The sequence below is a fragment of the Gadus morhua genome, chromosome 3, assembly GCF_902167405.1.
Source record: "Gadus morhua chromosome 3, gadMor3.0, whole genome shotgun sequence".
Lineage (NCBI taxonomy): Eukaryota > Metazoa > Chordata > Actinopteri > Gadiformes > Gadidae > Gadus > Gadus morhua.
In genome coordinates, this window is record NC_044050.1 from 8,129,875 (window position 1) to 8,143,252 (window position 13,378).

The window sequence follows — 13,378 nt, forward strand, 5'->3', positions numbered from 1 at the left end:
CAACGCAGCGGTCTTTTTTGATTTCAGTCGTGTTAAGTTATGTTTACAGTTTCGCGTCTAAATATTGTGAAAACGGCTGCAATTTGTTTGCATGTTTATTAACATATATTATATAGAAAGCAATTTTTACGATTACTGTTTTACATCGATGTCATGTGTATGAATTCAAAACAACTTGGACGTTCAGTAAGTCGACTCATACGAAGTTGTCGGTATGAGCAACCTGGGCCCTCCACATAAAAAGAAGTGTTACATGGGACAACACCAGATCGTCAAGAAAAGGTACAGAACACATACATGACTAGTTCACTACATGACTACCTGTACATGATGGTTGTACAATAAGGATGCATACAAGAGTTACACTGAAATTAAATTAATATGAATATGCATTATTAAACCTCCCACCTACTACGCCCGATGTGCTTTTTACAGCAATCAAGTCTACAATGAACCAATTACCGGAAAACATGGTAAACTCACGAAGAAAACGACGTTGGAGACAGAGAACCACAAGGGCTCTAACGTGGTGAGTCTGACTGCAAGGAAATCTGATTCCTACTGTCATCCCCGTCTCTTAAAAGAATCGTTCATTCACGCCTTTATATATCTATATATATATAGATATACAAAAAACAATTTATCAATGACAAATCGAATATGTTGGTAAAGTACATGAACCACTCTAAACAATAATCACAACCATACAGATAATAATCCACACAATAATATAATTCAGGAAAAGAAACAAAGCTATAATCCATATATATTCCAGATATCATTTTGCTGCAACTTTCTACTGCTACCTTGAGCACTGCTAGTTTGACAGGAGACCCCTTTGCTTTCATAGGGCGGAGGCGCGGTATTTCCATTGGGGGAATCCTCCCTGGCACTTGAAGATGAGATGATGCAGGCACTCGATGCCCTGGACCCTGTAAAACCTCTGCTTCAAATGGATCCACCAATCACCATCCACACAAATGGACAAAACAATAGCACCAGAAAGCGGAAAAACGACTCGACACAGAGTCTGAACCGGGAAGAATCCATTCAACACTGTAATTCACGTCCCAATCGGATCACACACGAAGCCCACTGCCACCCTGAACAAGCTAGTGAAGCAAAGCGAGCCTGCAAGCAAAGCAGTAATGGGGGTGGGAGTCTGCGGAGGGCCGGCTGCAAAGATCTCGCCCAAAAGCTTCTCTTTAGCGAGGACTTGGAGGATGCACAGCTTCCTCAGAGAGGAACCAAGAGCTGCCAATCAGACTCTGCGGGCCCCAGCAACACACTGCTCCATGGAAACACACCGACCAAGCTGCAAGCGGTGGATCCTGGGTAAGTCTTAACTTCCACTTCCACTTTGTTGTATATTCACACTAAATTCACACCTTATTATTAAATTCAGATTTGTTGGATGGTTCTTGAATGGTTAACTCATTTTCAACAGTCGGGTGCACAAATCCAGGAGAAGAGACTCCCCTCTAAGCCCGGCAAAAGCTGGTCCAATTAGCAAAGCCGACTCCCCATTGGACGCCTCCACGAACTTCATCCTGTTTAGCCCCACCCACTTGGCAGCGGCCAGGAAGAAGGCAGAACTCCAGCGGTCCTTACAGAATCATTCGGCATCTGTACTCACAATACCCACTGGCCTCGAGGCTAGTCATCTCCCTGACACTTTAACTCAGCAAGGTGAGGCTACACCAAAGCCAGCTGTTGGTATACCTCTCGAACTAAGTCCAGGGCTGATAATGATATAGTGCTGTTTATAACCATCATATCAGCACATAGCAACTGCCCTGTCATAAAGATATACCATATAGGAGTACACATTGTATATCATCGATTCCATTGTTTCAACGGTTTAAAACATTTTGAATTCAAAGAGCTTGTCTGATATCATTTATCAAACTGCCCCTAGCCAGATTTTTAACAAAAGGTGATACGATCAGTTCCTGTTCCATTAGCATCATGAATTCTTCCGTGTTGGTCAACATTAAACACAGAATCCTTCATTAATTGGAGTGTATAATCTCTCTCTCTAGGCTTTGCCATGCGTGCTCCTGAAGAGCACGCAGAGAAGCTTCTGCTGTCCAGCTGGGGCCTTCCGAAACCCGTCCTGGAGCGCTACAAGAGACACGGGGTCACCCACATGTTCGACTGGCAGGCCCAGTGCCTGACCGTTGGCCAGGTCCTGCAGGGACAGAACCTCGTCTACGCGGGTAAGACGGCTGAGTTCGTAGCGGACATGCAGGTCATAAGAAGTTGGTCGCTTTAATATTGCCGTGCATTTTGGTTCAACAAAGCTATCTCTCCCTCTGTCCACGTTATCCTGTACGGTCTTAGCCCCCACCAGTGCTGGGAAGACGTTGGTGTCGGAGCTGCTGATGTTGAAGCGTGTGTTGGAGACTAAAAGGAAGGCTCTCTTCATCTTGCCATTCGTCTCGGTTGCCAAAGAGAAAATGCACTACCTTCAGGTGAGGGAGGGTCACCTGGATGGATGGATGGATGGATGGATGGATGGATGGATGGAGTCAGTCAGTCAGTCAGTCAGTCTGTCTGTAACATCACAACATTAGTTTCCAGAAGAAAGCAATGTCTAAATGAGCTTGTCTTATCCAATAGGCAGTGTTCATTCAAGTGTTCATTCTATCTGGCTGAAATAGAGACAAGTAACAAAGGATGAATAAGCAGCTAATGTTTGATATGTTAACTTGGTAAATAAACAGAGGGTACGACAGGATCATCACACTTACAATAGATACATTTTCGGGCAATCAACAATGCGGCTGCAACACCAATGTGTGTCTGTGTTGTCTGTCGCCCCTGCAGAGTGTGTTTGAAGAGGCGGGCGTGCGGGTGGAGGGCTACATGGGGGGCACCTCGGCGCCAGGGGGCTTCAGGGCTCTGGACGTGGCGGTGTGCACAATAGAGAAGGCCAATTCCCTCGTCAACAGACTGATAGAAGAAGACAGCATGGACCTTCTAGGTAACGGACCTGATGTATCGATTCACCGATGACATGTATTAAATGAGTTTCTCTCATTTTGCGTCTGCATTTTTTCATCGGGGTCATCACAGGGATGGTGGTGGTGGATGAGTTGCATATGGTGGGAGACTCCGGGAGGGGCTACCTTCTCGAGCTGCTGCTGACCAAGATACGGTTCATTGCACTGCAGCGGAACGATAAAGGGTCCGTCTGTCTTTTATTACGTCACTTGGTCTATTTGGTGGATTTGTTGGTCTGGTCTTACTGATCGTTTTCCTTCAAAAAGGTGTTGGCGTGTGATTGATTATGCATGTATAATCTGTCCCAACAGTTCCTTCTCTGATGGCGTGCAGATAATAGGTATGAGTGCCACCCTTCCTAACCTGGCCCTGCTGGCTGGGTGGCTGGGAGCAGAGCTCTATCAGACCGACTTCAGGCCCGTCCCCTTGCAGGAGCTTGTCAAGGTGGGCAGCAACATCTACGACAACACACTCTCCCTGGTTCGAAAGTTCTCTCCTGCCATTAATGTGAAGGTGAGTGAGTTTGGGAGGTGGGGAGGGGATCCTTCAATCCAGAGGTGATTAACTGTGTTGATTGTGTTTGTGTGTTAATTGTGTGTTAACTGTTTGGGTGTGTGTGTTTAATATAAGGGGGATGACGACCACATAGTGAGTTTGAGCTATGAGACGGTGAGAGACGGCCACTCTGTGCTGCTCTTCTGCCCCTCAAAAATCTGGTGTGAGAAGCTAGCCGACAGCATCGCTAGAGCATTCTACAATCTCCGAAATACTGGTGAATTCTTGCATCTTTACACTATTTAACTTTTGTTTATGGAAAACTATTTTACTGTCTATACCTTGTCATGCTACATTTTATACAAAGATATCAGAATCAAAGGAATGACACTAATTGATTAATGGTCATTTAACAGGAATGATTATATTGACTGTCTAATAATTGTGGATGTATTACTTCCAGTGGTAAAATGTCATGTATTGTTTGTATTCTGCAGATGGCAAGGCTGGGGCCGACCCCCAGGCGGTATGTCTGGACCAGAAGGGCCTGGTTGATGTGATCGCCCAGCTGAGACGCACCCCTGCTGGGCTAGACCCTACCCTACAGCGCTGCGTCCCCTGGGGGGTTGGCTTCCACCACGCTGGTGATTAAACCAATTGCAGCGTAGCCATTTAAATATTAAGGAAATTGTTGTTATAATAATGAAAGAAAGAAAAATATGAATATTCTAACTATGTATTTACGATTTTATCTTTGGCCGTGTTGTCCTCACAGATGGCATCAATGTCTTTCTTTATCGAGGAATTCATTTATTGGATTACAGGGTGGATGGTTACCATAGCAACTTTCCTTCTACTAACAAGTGAAACCCTTATTCAACAGACGGTATGCAAGTCCTGCACCTCTACCATATGGTTTTGTTGGTTGTGTCCTCTGTAGGTCTCACCTTCGATGAGCGGGACATTCTGGAGGGTGCGTTCCGCCTGGGCCTGGTCAAAGTGCTGGCCGCGACCTCTACCCTCTCCTCTGGGGTCAACCTCCCGGCCCGCAGGGTCATCATCCGAACCCCCACCTTCAATGGACACCTGCTTGACCCTCTCACGTACAAACAGATGGCCGGGCGGGCGGGCCGCAAGGGGGTGGACACCCAAGGCAAGAGAACCCACGAATAGAAGTGGCCAAAATGACTGAGAAACTAAATGATGCAATGATCAGTGGTTTGGTTCAGTAGCGAGACCGTGAGAGGTGTGGGCGATGGGCCAAGGACGAAAGCCATTGACAGCTGCTTCCGTAAAGCATGCTTATTTTTTTCTGTTAACGCCACATTGGAGTTCGGAAGATATATACGTTTGAATGACTAAACTGGTTAGTTTCTGTGGCGGGTGGATCAAATCAAACAAAATCCAAAAAATGTTCTTTAAAAATGAAGGTCAATAAACATCAATAATTGGTAAAGTCTGACGGCACGTCCAACACAGTGACTGTAACAAGCTGGACGTCTGCTGTCTCTCTCTGGGACAGGAGAGAGTGTGCTTGTGTGCAAGGAGTCTGAGAGGCAGAAAGGCATTACCCTTGTCCAGGGTGTGCTTCGACCAATCAGCAGCTGCCTGGTGAAGCAGGAGGGGGATGGTGTCACCACGAGCATGCTTCGAGCCATCCTGGAGGTATGTGTTGCTCAGTCTTCCTCCTACTAGCTCCTCATAATGTAAGCAATTGGGTGGTCAGACACGTCAGACAAGGGCACGTATTCGCTCAGGGTTTGGGGGAGTGGGAATGGAAGCCCTAACTCTAAATCGTACTGATGGTGTTGAACACTTTGTCCATGGATGCATTGCATTAGCTCTACCATTCGAGGGAGAGTAAGACAGTATTGAATTGAGGTTGCAGCATTGAGGTGTAATCAACTCTGCGTGCACCAGAGCAGGGATGTGTTTACCTCCATTACCACATCCATAATTCAGTGCCTTGTCCTCCCCCCAACGTACAGATCATCGTTGGAGGCGTGGCCAGCACACCACAGGATGTGCGGGTGTACGCTTCCTGCACGCTGCTGGCCGCCAGCGCCCGATGGGAGCGGGACCCCTCGGACGGGGGCCTGAAGGAGGGGCCGGAGCCCGAGACCAACAGGGGCGCCATCGAGGCCTGTGTGGAGTGGCTGATGGAGAATGAGTTCATCACTATCCTGAAGGAGGGGGAAGGTGTGGCTGCCTCTTTTTAATTTAAATTTTGGATGCTCAGTTGTCGAGGACGATGATGTTTGAGTACTGGTCTAGATCATACCAGGCTATGAAAGGGGATTTCTTCTTCTTTCTTGTTGGTTTATTTGGTTGTTCTCACAAACCAAATTAAATTGAGAAATAACAGAAGGATAGATTAAATAAATACATTTTACTATATAAATAAAATGTGAGTAATCAAATCAAATAAATGAATAACTATTAACAACAGTTAAATCCATTTTAGATTATTATAAGGAGACGTTATGAAATTATGAAATAAGTGATGAAATATATGAATTCAATTTTTTGCATAATTGATGGCCTCGGTGGGGATGAGGAGGACAATGAAATTGATGACGATTTGGATCAAGATCATCACTATTTAGGAAAAATGATTAATGATGGGTTTTGTATGTTCTTATTCTAGTGATCAAATGTCCACACTGTAGATTACCACTAGACTTCATTATCCGCTTTTCCATCATTAAGTAGAGAGAATGTTATTCTCTGACTATTTCAACATATTTGCCACAGACTGAAAAATGGTTTAAATAATAGACATTTAAAAAGCGGTCACCTTTTAATCTCTAATGCCTCATTGAGCCTTAGGCTGTTTGGTTCCCATGACTAATGTGTGTTCTCCTCCTGGCGGCCAGAGGAGCGGTTTGCTCCGTCCCTGCTGGGAGCAGCCACTCTCTCCTCCTCCCTCTCTCCCCCCGAGGCCCTGGGGATATTCGCTGACCTGCAGCGCGCCATGAAGGGCTTCGTACTGGAGAACGACCTGCACACCCTCTACCTGGTGCACACACGCATACACACACGGACACACGGACACGGACACACACACACACACACACACACACACACACACACACACACACACACACACACACACACCTATTTTGTATATATATATTCAAAATAGATTAAAAAATAGGTCAAGAGGACACAAACAAGAGGAGGATCCATCTCTTCAATCAACAAAATAATCGTAAATAATGTGTATATAGACGGTACACACATTAATATCCCTACATTTTTATATATATATATATATATATATATATACATACATACATACATACATACATACATACATACATACATACATACATACATACATACAGTATGTGTGTATGTGTATGTATATATATATATATATATATATATATATAACACCCAAACATTTGCACATCCAAATTCTAATTTAAATATATCATTGTGACTTCTAACAGATTGAAGGGGATTTGTTGAGGATAATTGAATGTGCAAAACATATCCTTAGAACCCAAAATTAGAACGACTTTATGCAATATTATGGAACAGAATATACATTGGCTATTTTCTATTCAGTATTTACTACAACATGCTATTTATTCAATTAACATAACTTTAATCATCTGATGATGATACAACTTCTATTTTTCACGTCAACTCACTTATGATTAATGTATGCATAACATAAGAAAGCGAGTCGGGGTCAGGCCTCTTGCTCTTGGGGATGCGATTCGAACCCACAAGTCCAACCCCCCTTCCCCCCCGTGTGTTCAGATCACCCCGGTGTACACCGACTGGACCACCATCGACTGGTACCAGTTCTTCTGCCTGTGGGAGCAGCTGCCCTCCTCCATGAAGAGGGTGGCGGAGCTGGTGGGCGTTCAGGAGGGCTTCCTGGCACGCTCCGTCAGCGGCAAGCTGGTCGCCAAGACGGACGCGCAGCGCCGGCAGATGGCCGTCCACAAACGGTGAGGGCTCAGCTGTGTGGACGTCTGGGTTTGATTTGTAGGAATTCCTGTATTAAGGTTATTCCCGGCTGGGTTCTGTGTACCGTGTGTGTGTGTTTTTTTTGTTTGTGAAGTTGATGGATTTATAGATTGCGATGGTTAACACGTATTCACTCCCTTTTGTATTTAAAATACATGTCTAAACTGAATGATATGTGTTCACTCCACGGTACTTTATGCGTAATCAATTCCCAGATGAGAACTCCCACTGTTTGTAGTGTGCATTAGTGATGGATTTCATGATTCTTTTCCTTGATTCAGTTTGCGTCGGTCAGTTCGCCAAGAAGAATCGTTCAGAATCGTTTGTTCGTTCAGTCTCGTTTCCGGTAGCGGTGAATCGAATCATGGAATGCACGGTTCTCAGCAGAGTCAGTCAGACTCAGCTCCTCCCTCATTCTCATTCTCAAATGATGGTGCAAGTCGGTCATCAATCAACACAACATTACAACTTTAACCAAACGCAGCGGGATGGGGGGGTGTAGTTGATTAATAGATGTTTAACATATCAGCAAGATAATAGACTCGATTTAGCGATGAGGGAGTTTAAAGTAAATTATGTACAGTTGTGTTTATTCTGGGCATATTAGATTTTTCTTGTGTAACAGGAACTTAACACTTGTGGAGATGGCCACCCCCACTCAAGAATCGATCAAGATCGACCAAGGTGGGGGTCCCGGCCGGGTCACGTGCGGCAGAACGAACCAAGGAACGAGACAGATTGACCAGACATTCAAATATTTAGTAATCTGGCATGAGACAGAAAATAATATCAGCATGCATTTACCATTTCGCTGATATTTAATCATATTATCATACGCTCGCTCACTAACCGTCTTCCCTCTTCACCACTCACAGTCAGTGAATGAACAGCGAGTCAGCGAGTCAGCGAGGCAGCGACTAATGGGTCTGGGAGGAGTCGAGTCTGAGAACGAATAAGAGAAGAATCAGGTTGGCTCGTTCTTGTTAAAGATTGGTTCATTCGAACTGATTCGGTCGCAAACGACCCATCAATAGTGTGCACTCTGCTATCGACGGATTGCCCAGTTTGAGACCACATAAATCTGCTGAACAGGTCTATAGGTTAGATCAGCCGGCTCCACTGACAGGTGGACATGGCACTTGGATGTCTTGCTGTGTGAAGCAGGAATCCTCCAACGCTGTGTGTGCGTGAACTAACCAGCTGGTGGTTCCTTCAGGTTCTTCACCACCCTGGTCCTGCAGGACCTGGTGAAGGAGGTTCCCCTGGCAACGGTGGCCTCCAGGTACAACTGCAACCGCGGCCAGCTGCAGTCGCTGCAGCAGTCTGCCTCCACATACGCAGGTACATGGCCCACAGTTTATTAGGGTGAACACATGCCTGTTGCTGTCTCGTATACACATGCCTACAATCCAGAGTCTCTTAGCTGCTGTTGAGGCTAGGGTGGTTTTGATCTGAATGTTGAACCTGTGCAACTGTAATTTAGTGTCAAATGCCAAAAAATGGCACCAAAGCTTGTTTTATGCTAGATGTGTTACGCATACACCAGTTCATTTGTTCAGTTCAACAGTGTGGGAATTATGATTCAAGCTTGTCAGGGACATTTAAATGAACGTATCCATGCAAAAGGCCAGCATCGTCAGTAACCCCCCCCCCCCTCAAACTCTCTCTTTCTCTCTGTCCCTCTCTTTTTCTGTCTGCCTGCCTGTTTGTCTGTCCGCCTGCCTCTCTCTCTGTCTCTGTCTCTGTCTCTCTGTCCGTCCCGGCAGGCATGGTGACGGTGTTCTGCAAGCGGCTGGGCTGGAGCAGCATGGAGCTGCTGCTGTCCCAGTATCAGACGCGGCTGAGCTTCGGCGTGCAGAGGGAGCTGGTGGACCTGGTGCGGGTGTCCCTGCTGAACGCCACGCGGGCCCGAGCGCTGTACGCCCAGGGGCTGTGCACCGTGGCCGAGCTCGCCAGGGCCACCGTTGCCGACGTGGAGAAAGCACTGCGGAAAGCCGTTCCCTTTAAGAGGTGTGTGTGTGTGTGTGTGTGTGTGGGGGGTTCATTTTGCGATATACATTTTATGTATATCGCAAACATTGGACATTTGTAATGCATTTCCCTATTTGTATGCAAGCGTAAGCTAACCCTAAACCGTGACATTTGTTGACATGCCCTTGTTAGATAACGTTATCAGTTCCATTCACTGACGGTCACAGGCGTCAGTGAATGGAAGAGAACATCTGGGCAGGGCCGTCTTTATTTGCTAATCATTTTCCCTTAGCCTATTCAGTGTGGTCAGTGGTCTCCCCTCTGTCATAACCTGTAAGTAACGGCATGCCCCGATGTGGTCGACAGCTCCAAGCGGGCCGTGGACGAGAGCGAGGTGGAGGCAGCCGAGAGGCGGAGCCTGCGCTGCGTCTGGGTCAGTGGTGGGCGGGCCCTGACGGAAAAGGAAGCAGCCAATGAGATTGTGTCTGAGGCCAGGCTCCTCCTCCAGGGAGACCTGGCTGAGCTGGGGGTCCAGTGGGACCCGGGGACTCTTTCTGACACAGGGCCAGATGACGGACACAGCAGCAGCCAATCAAAATCCCCCAATAAGAGGGAAATACACAAGGGAGCAGAAGGACAGAAAGAGGATACGAAAACAGATCAAAATAGGACGAGAGGGGCAGAGAGAGAAGCAGAGGAGAAACGTGATGAGAGCCCACCGGGAAGCAAGCGACACACAGTCAGAACAGAGACAGCTCACGACGGCCTGACAGAGAGAGGAGCAGAGGCTAAATCAACCAATCAAACCGTTGCCATCGTTCACAATCCGGAAATGACAGAACACGTGGCAAAGCAAAGAGGCACAGAGACGGTGGGGAAGGGGGCAGCTGGAAGGGAGGGCCAGAGAGCAGAGGAGGGAATCGGGATCAGGAGTGAAGAGGTGACTCCCACTAAACCAGAAGCTGTGAACACAAAGCGGGCCGTTCGCCACAGAAGCCTGACGCAGGAATTGGCCGAGTTGGTGTTCAGTCCTCTTCCTCCGCTCAAGACCCTTCCTCTACCCCCAACGTCCCCCATGCCCCCACCTCGGTTCCGGGCCCCAGTACCCCGAAGGCAGGGGCAGTGTCGGGGTTCTGCAGAGGCATTTAAAGAGGATGCCGCCGCCGCCGCCGCCGACTCTGTGGCCTTCCCTGCTCGGTCAGGAGTGGTAAAGCACTCCAAAGCCTTGAGCAAAGTCCTCCAGTCTATTCATACTGAGAGTAACGCGTTGGAAGCTGTCCAAACTGTGCAACAAGCACTGCCATCAGTGGATTCTGAATTGGAGATCGTTCAAAGTCCACGTCACAGTTCTCCAACACCTCCGCAGACGCCCGCCGTTATTTCAACCGATCCCCCCCAAGCGGGTGATTTAGGGGGTCTTCCCGATTCCACTTCTCCCATTAATGTTCAGACGTCACCGGTTCCAGTTGTGGGGCCGCCGTCCAACTCTCCCGCGCCAACGCCTCCCCTCTCGTCTGTGGCCGAGCGAAGGAGGAGACAGGAGGAGGAGCGGTTCTCCTCCCCAGAGCTGTACACAGATGGCGCTCACGGAGAGGAGGCCGTGCCAGTGGACTCCAACGAGGCCGAGGAAGGCTTTGGATCCGACAGTTTTGAATTGGACTCTATGACCGAGAGGATCATGTTTGATCAGGTGAACCCGGTGGGAGGGGAGGCGGGCGGGGAAGGAGAGGAACAGGGGGAAAAGTTGAATGAGGGGAGAGCGAGCAGACTTCAGGAAGGTGAAGTGCTGGAGGAGAATGAAGGAAGACTCCAGCCTGAGGTGCAGAAACCTCATGCTGGCAACAATGCTCACAGCTCTCAAACTGAGGCCCAATCCCATGTAAGACCTGATGACGCTGGTCCAAGATTTAATATATCTCTCACAGATGCCCAGCTAGAACTAATCCTGGACGCAAGCCACCAGGTGAGTCAGTTCAGTGGAGTTATTTCCTCTAATTATAATGATAGTATACTTGGTCAATGTGTACACAATTATATATTGTACGTTATATGAATGATTAGTGATGGATGGTTGTTATTGATTTCAATAGATCACTCCAAGAGTAGATGGTTGTGAGAACATGGACGAAGAAGATGGTGAAGAAAAACAGAAGCAAGAGGAGGCTGACATCCGCCCAGCATTAGACGTGGATCCGGTTGATTCTGAGAGTTTAAATGCAAGCAGTAGCTTCCTGTTTGACAGTCTCTATGAGGGCTCCCTTCTCGCTGGCCTCAGCCCAGACCAGGACGGGCTATTTCCACCAGATCAAGAGGAGCCGCTTAGAGGGGAGATTGCAGAAAACCCCCAACTTCCCTCTGGTCAGGACCGACGACGCAGTGAGCTTCTGGCCAATCAGGAGGCAGAAGAGGCTAAGCAATGGAGCGAGTCGTCCTTCAATCTGTCTGAATGGGGTGACTCTTTGCTGGTGGGGGAGCACTTCCTGGAGAGGCAGAGCTTGCTCAGACACGCGGAGAGATCCCCAGAAGGGCGCAGACGTAGCCATGGTGAAGGTAAACAGTCCAAACCAGACCGTACGCTGATGGCAGACCAGCAGGGAACACATTCAGGCCTTAAGCCTGCTCAGTTTAAGCTACCAGAACCCAACCTGGCCCCATCCAAAACCAAACCGCTCCAATCAATCGAGCTGGGCCATACGGATACAGGTGGGACCCAAGGTCGAGCTGAAAAGTTAAAAGAAATTACGCCACCGAGAAACCATGATCATGTATTCTTGAACATGGGTGAGGCAAGCAAGAGAGCGGGCAGGGATGAAGTCAGACAGGGTGTAGCAAAAGCCAAGCACATCCAGAGCTCACCTGATCATTTTCCTGACTGCAGCCCTGGACTGCAAGAGATGTTCGATCAGTGGCCCAGCATGGCTGACCCACCCCTCCAAAGTGTCACAACAATAAAAACAACAGCATCAGTCACGCTAGCCCACGTGCACAATGCTGCAGGGAAGGACCTGGAAATACCTCAGCCTGTGATGGGGAGGGATGGGAAACAGCAGCATCAGACACTCCCGCCTGCTGCCCAGAGCCGCTCTGAAGCGACGGAGGAAGGCCCTGGACAAGAGAAAGCCGGAGAGAGGCCATCCTCTGCCTCTGACCTCATCCCCCCCACACAGGAGACGGCACCTGTCACTCCCAGAATCAAACTAACAACCTCCTCTGTCCATTCGCCTCTGTCTGCCAAGCCTCTGAAACAGTCCACCAGCTCCACAGGCCTCCGCAGCTCAAAGCAGGTTCCAACATGTCAAACATCCCTCCCAGGACCCAGCCACCGTCCCCAGCCTGCCGATATATCCACGTCCGGGAACGATAAAAACAGATCGGCTCCCGAACTCGACAACAAATCCAAAGCGGGAGACGACCACAAGCCAAGAACCCGCTCGGAGGTACCAGACGCAGTCCCTCCAATCCCAGCTGAACCGGAGGCCGGCCAGCCTGATGAAGACACATCGGTTATCGACGAGGGCTTCAGCCTCCAGCTGTCCCAGAGCGGCCCCCTCACACCCAGCAGCTCCGGGGCCTTCTCAATCATCGACGTGGCCAGTGACCGGGGACTCTTCCACACGTTCATCAGCGAGTGGAGGACGAAGGAGCGCTACTCCCTGGCACTGGCCTGCCAACGGCCAGAGCAGACCCAGCATCCCGAGGGCGGCATCGGAGAGCAACACAAGAGAGGTCAGCGCCGCCGGTGCACATGTAGTGGGTGGTCCTCTAGACACGCTTTGAGAGCTTGATTATGATCAGCTGCAAGACTATATCAATCATGTGCAATCAGTAGTATATATAGTATATTAGTATTAATGTATCAGCCACCATTGTTCTTAATCATGGGACTTAAGTATGCCGTGTGCTGAGGATGAAAGAGGCGCCG

General features: G+C 48.4%; 1 protein-coding gene across 1 annotated transcript in view; it reads left to right on the forward strand.

Moving 5' to 3' along the window:
* Positions 1-13,378, forward strand: part of polq (polymerase (DNA directed), theta) — a 21,299-nt gene continuing 7,921 nt past the window's right edge. Inside the window, exons 1-20 of the mRNA XM_030351447.1 lie at positions 1-282; positions 436-529; positions 851-1,335; positions 1,448-1,689; positions 2,043-2,219; positions 2,344-2,474; positions 2,830-2,986; positions 3,079-3,190; positions 3,318-3,519; positions 3,637-3,778; positions 3,999-4,145; positions 4,442-4,654; positions 5,024-5,166; positions 5,490-5,700; positions 6,378-6,520; positions 7,273-7,466; positions 8,702-8,826; positions 9,252-9,495; positions 9,823-11,419; positions 11,547-13,182. Coding sequence (XP_030207307.1) covers positions 215-282; positions 436-529; positions 851-1,335; positions 1,448-1,689; positions 2,043-2,219; positions 2,344-2,474; positions 2,830-2,986; positions 3,079-3,190; positions 3,318-3,519; positions 3,637-3,778; positions 3,999-4,145; positions 4,442-4,654; positions 5,024-5,166; positions 5,490-5,700; positions 6,378-6,520; positions 7,273-7,466; positions 8,702-8,826; positions 9,252-9,495; positions 9,823-11,419; positions 11,547-13,182 — 6,463 coding nt within the window. The 5' untranslated portion in view covers positions 1-214. The remainder of the gene's footprint in view (positions 283-435; positions 530-850; positions 1,336-1,447; positions 1,690-2,042; positions 2,220-2,343; positions 2,475-2,829; positions 2,987-3,078; positions 3,191-3,317; positions 3,520-3,636; positions 3,779-3,998; positions 4,146-4,441; positions 4,655-5,023; positions 5,167-5,489; positions 5,701-6,377; positions 6,521-7,272; positions 7,467-8,701; positions 8,827-9,251; positions 9,496-9,822; positions 11,420-11,546; positions 13,183-13,378) is intronic.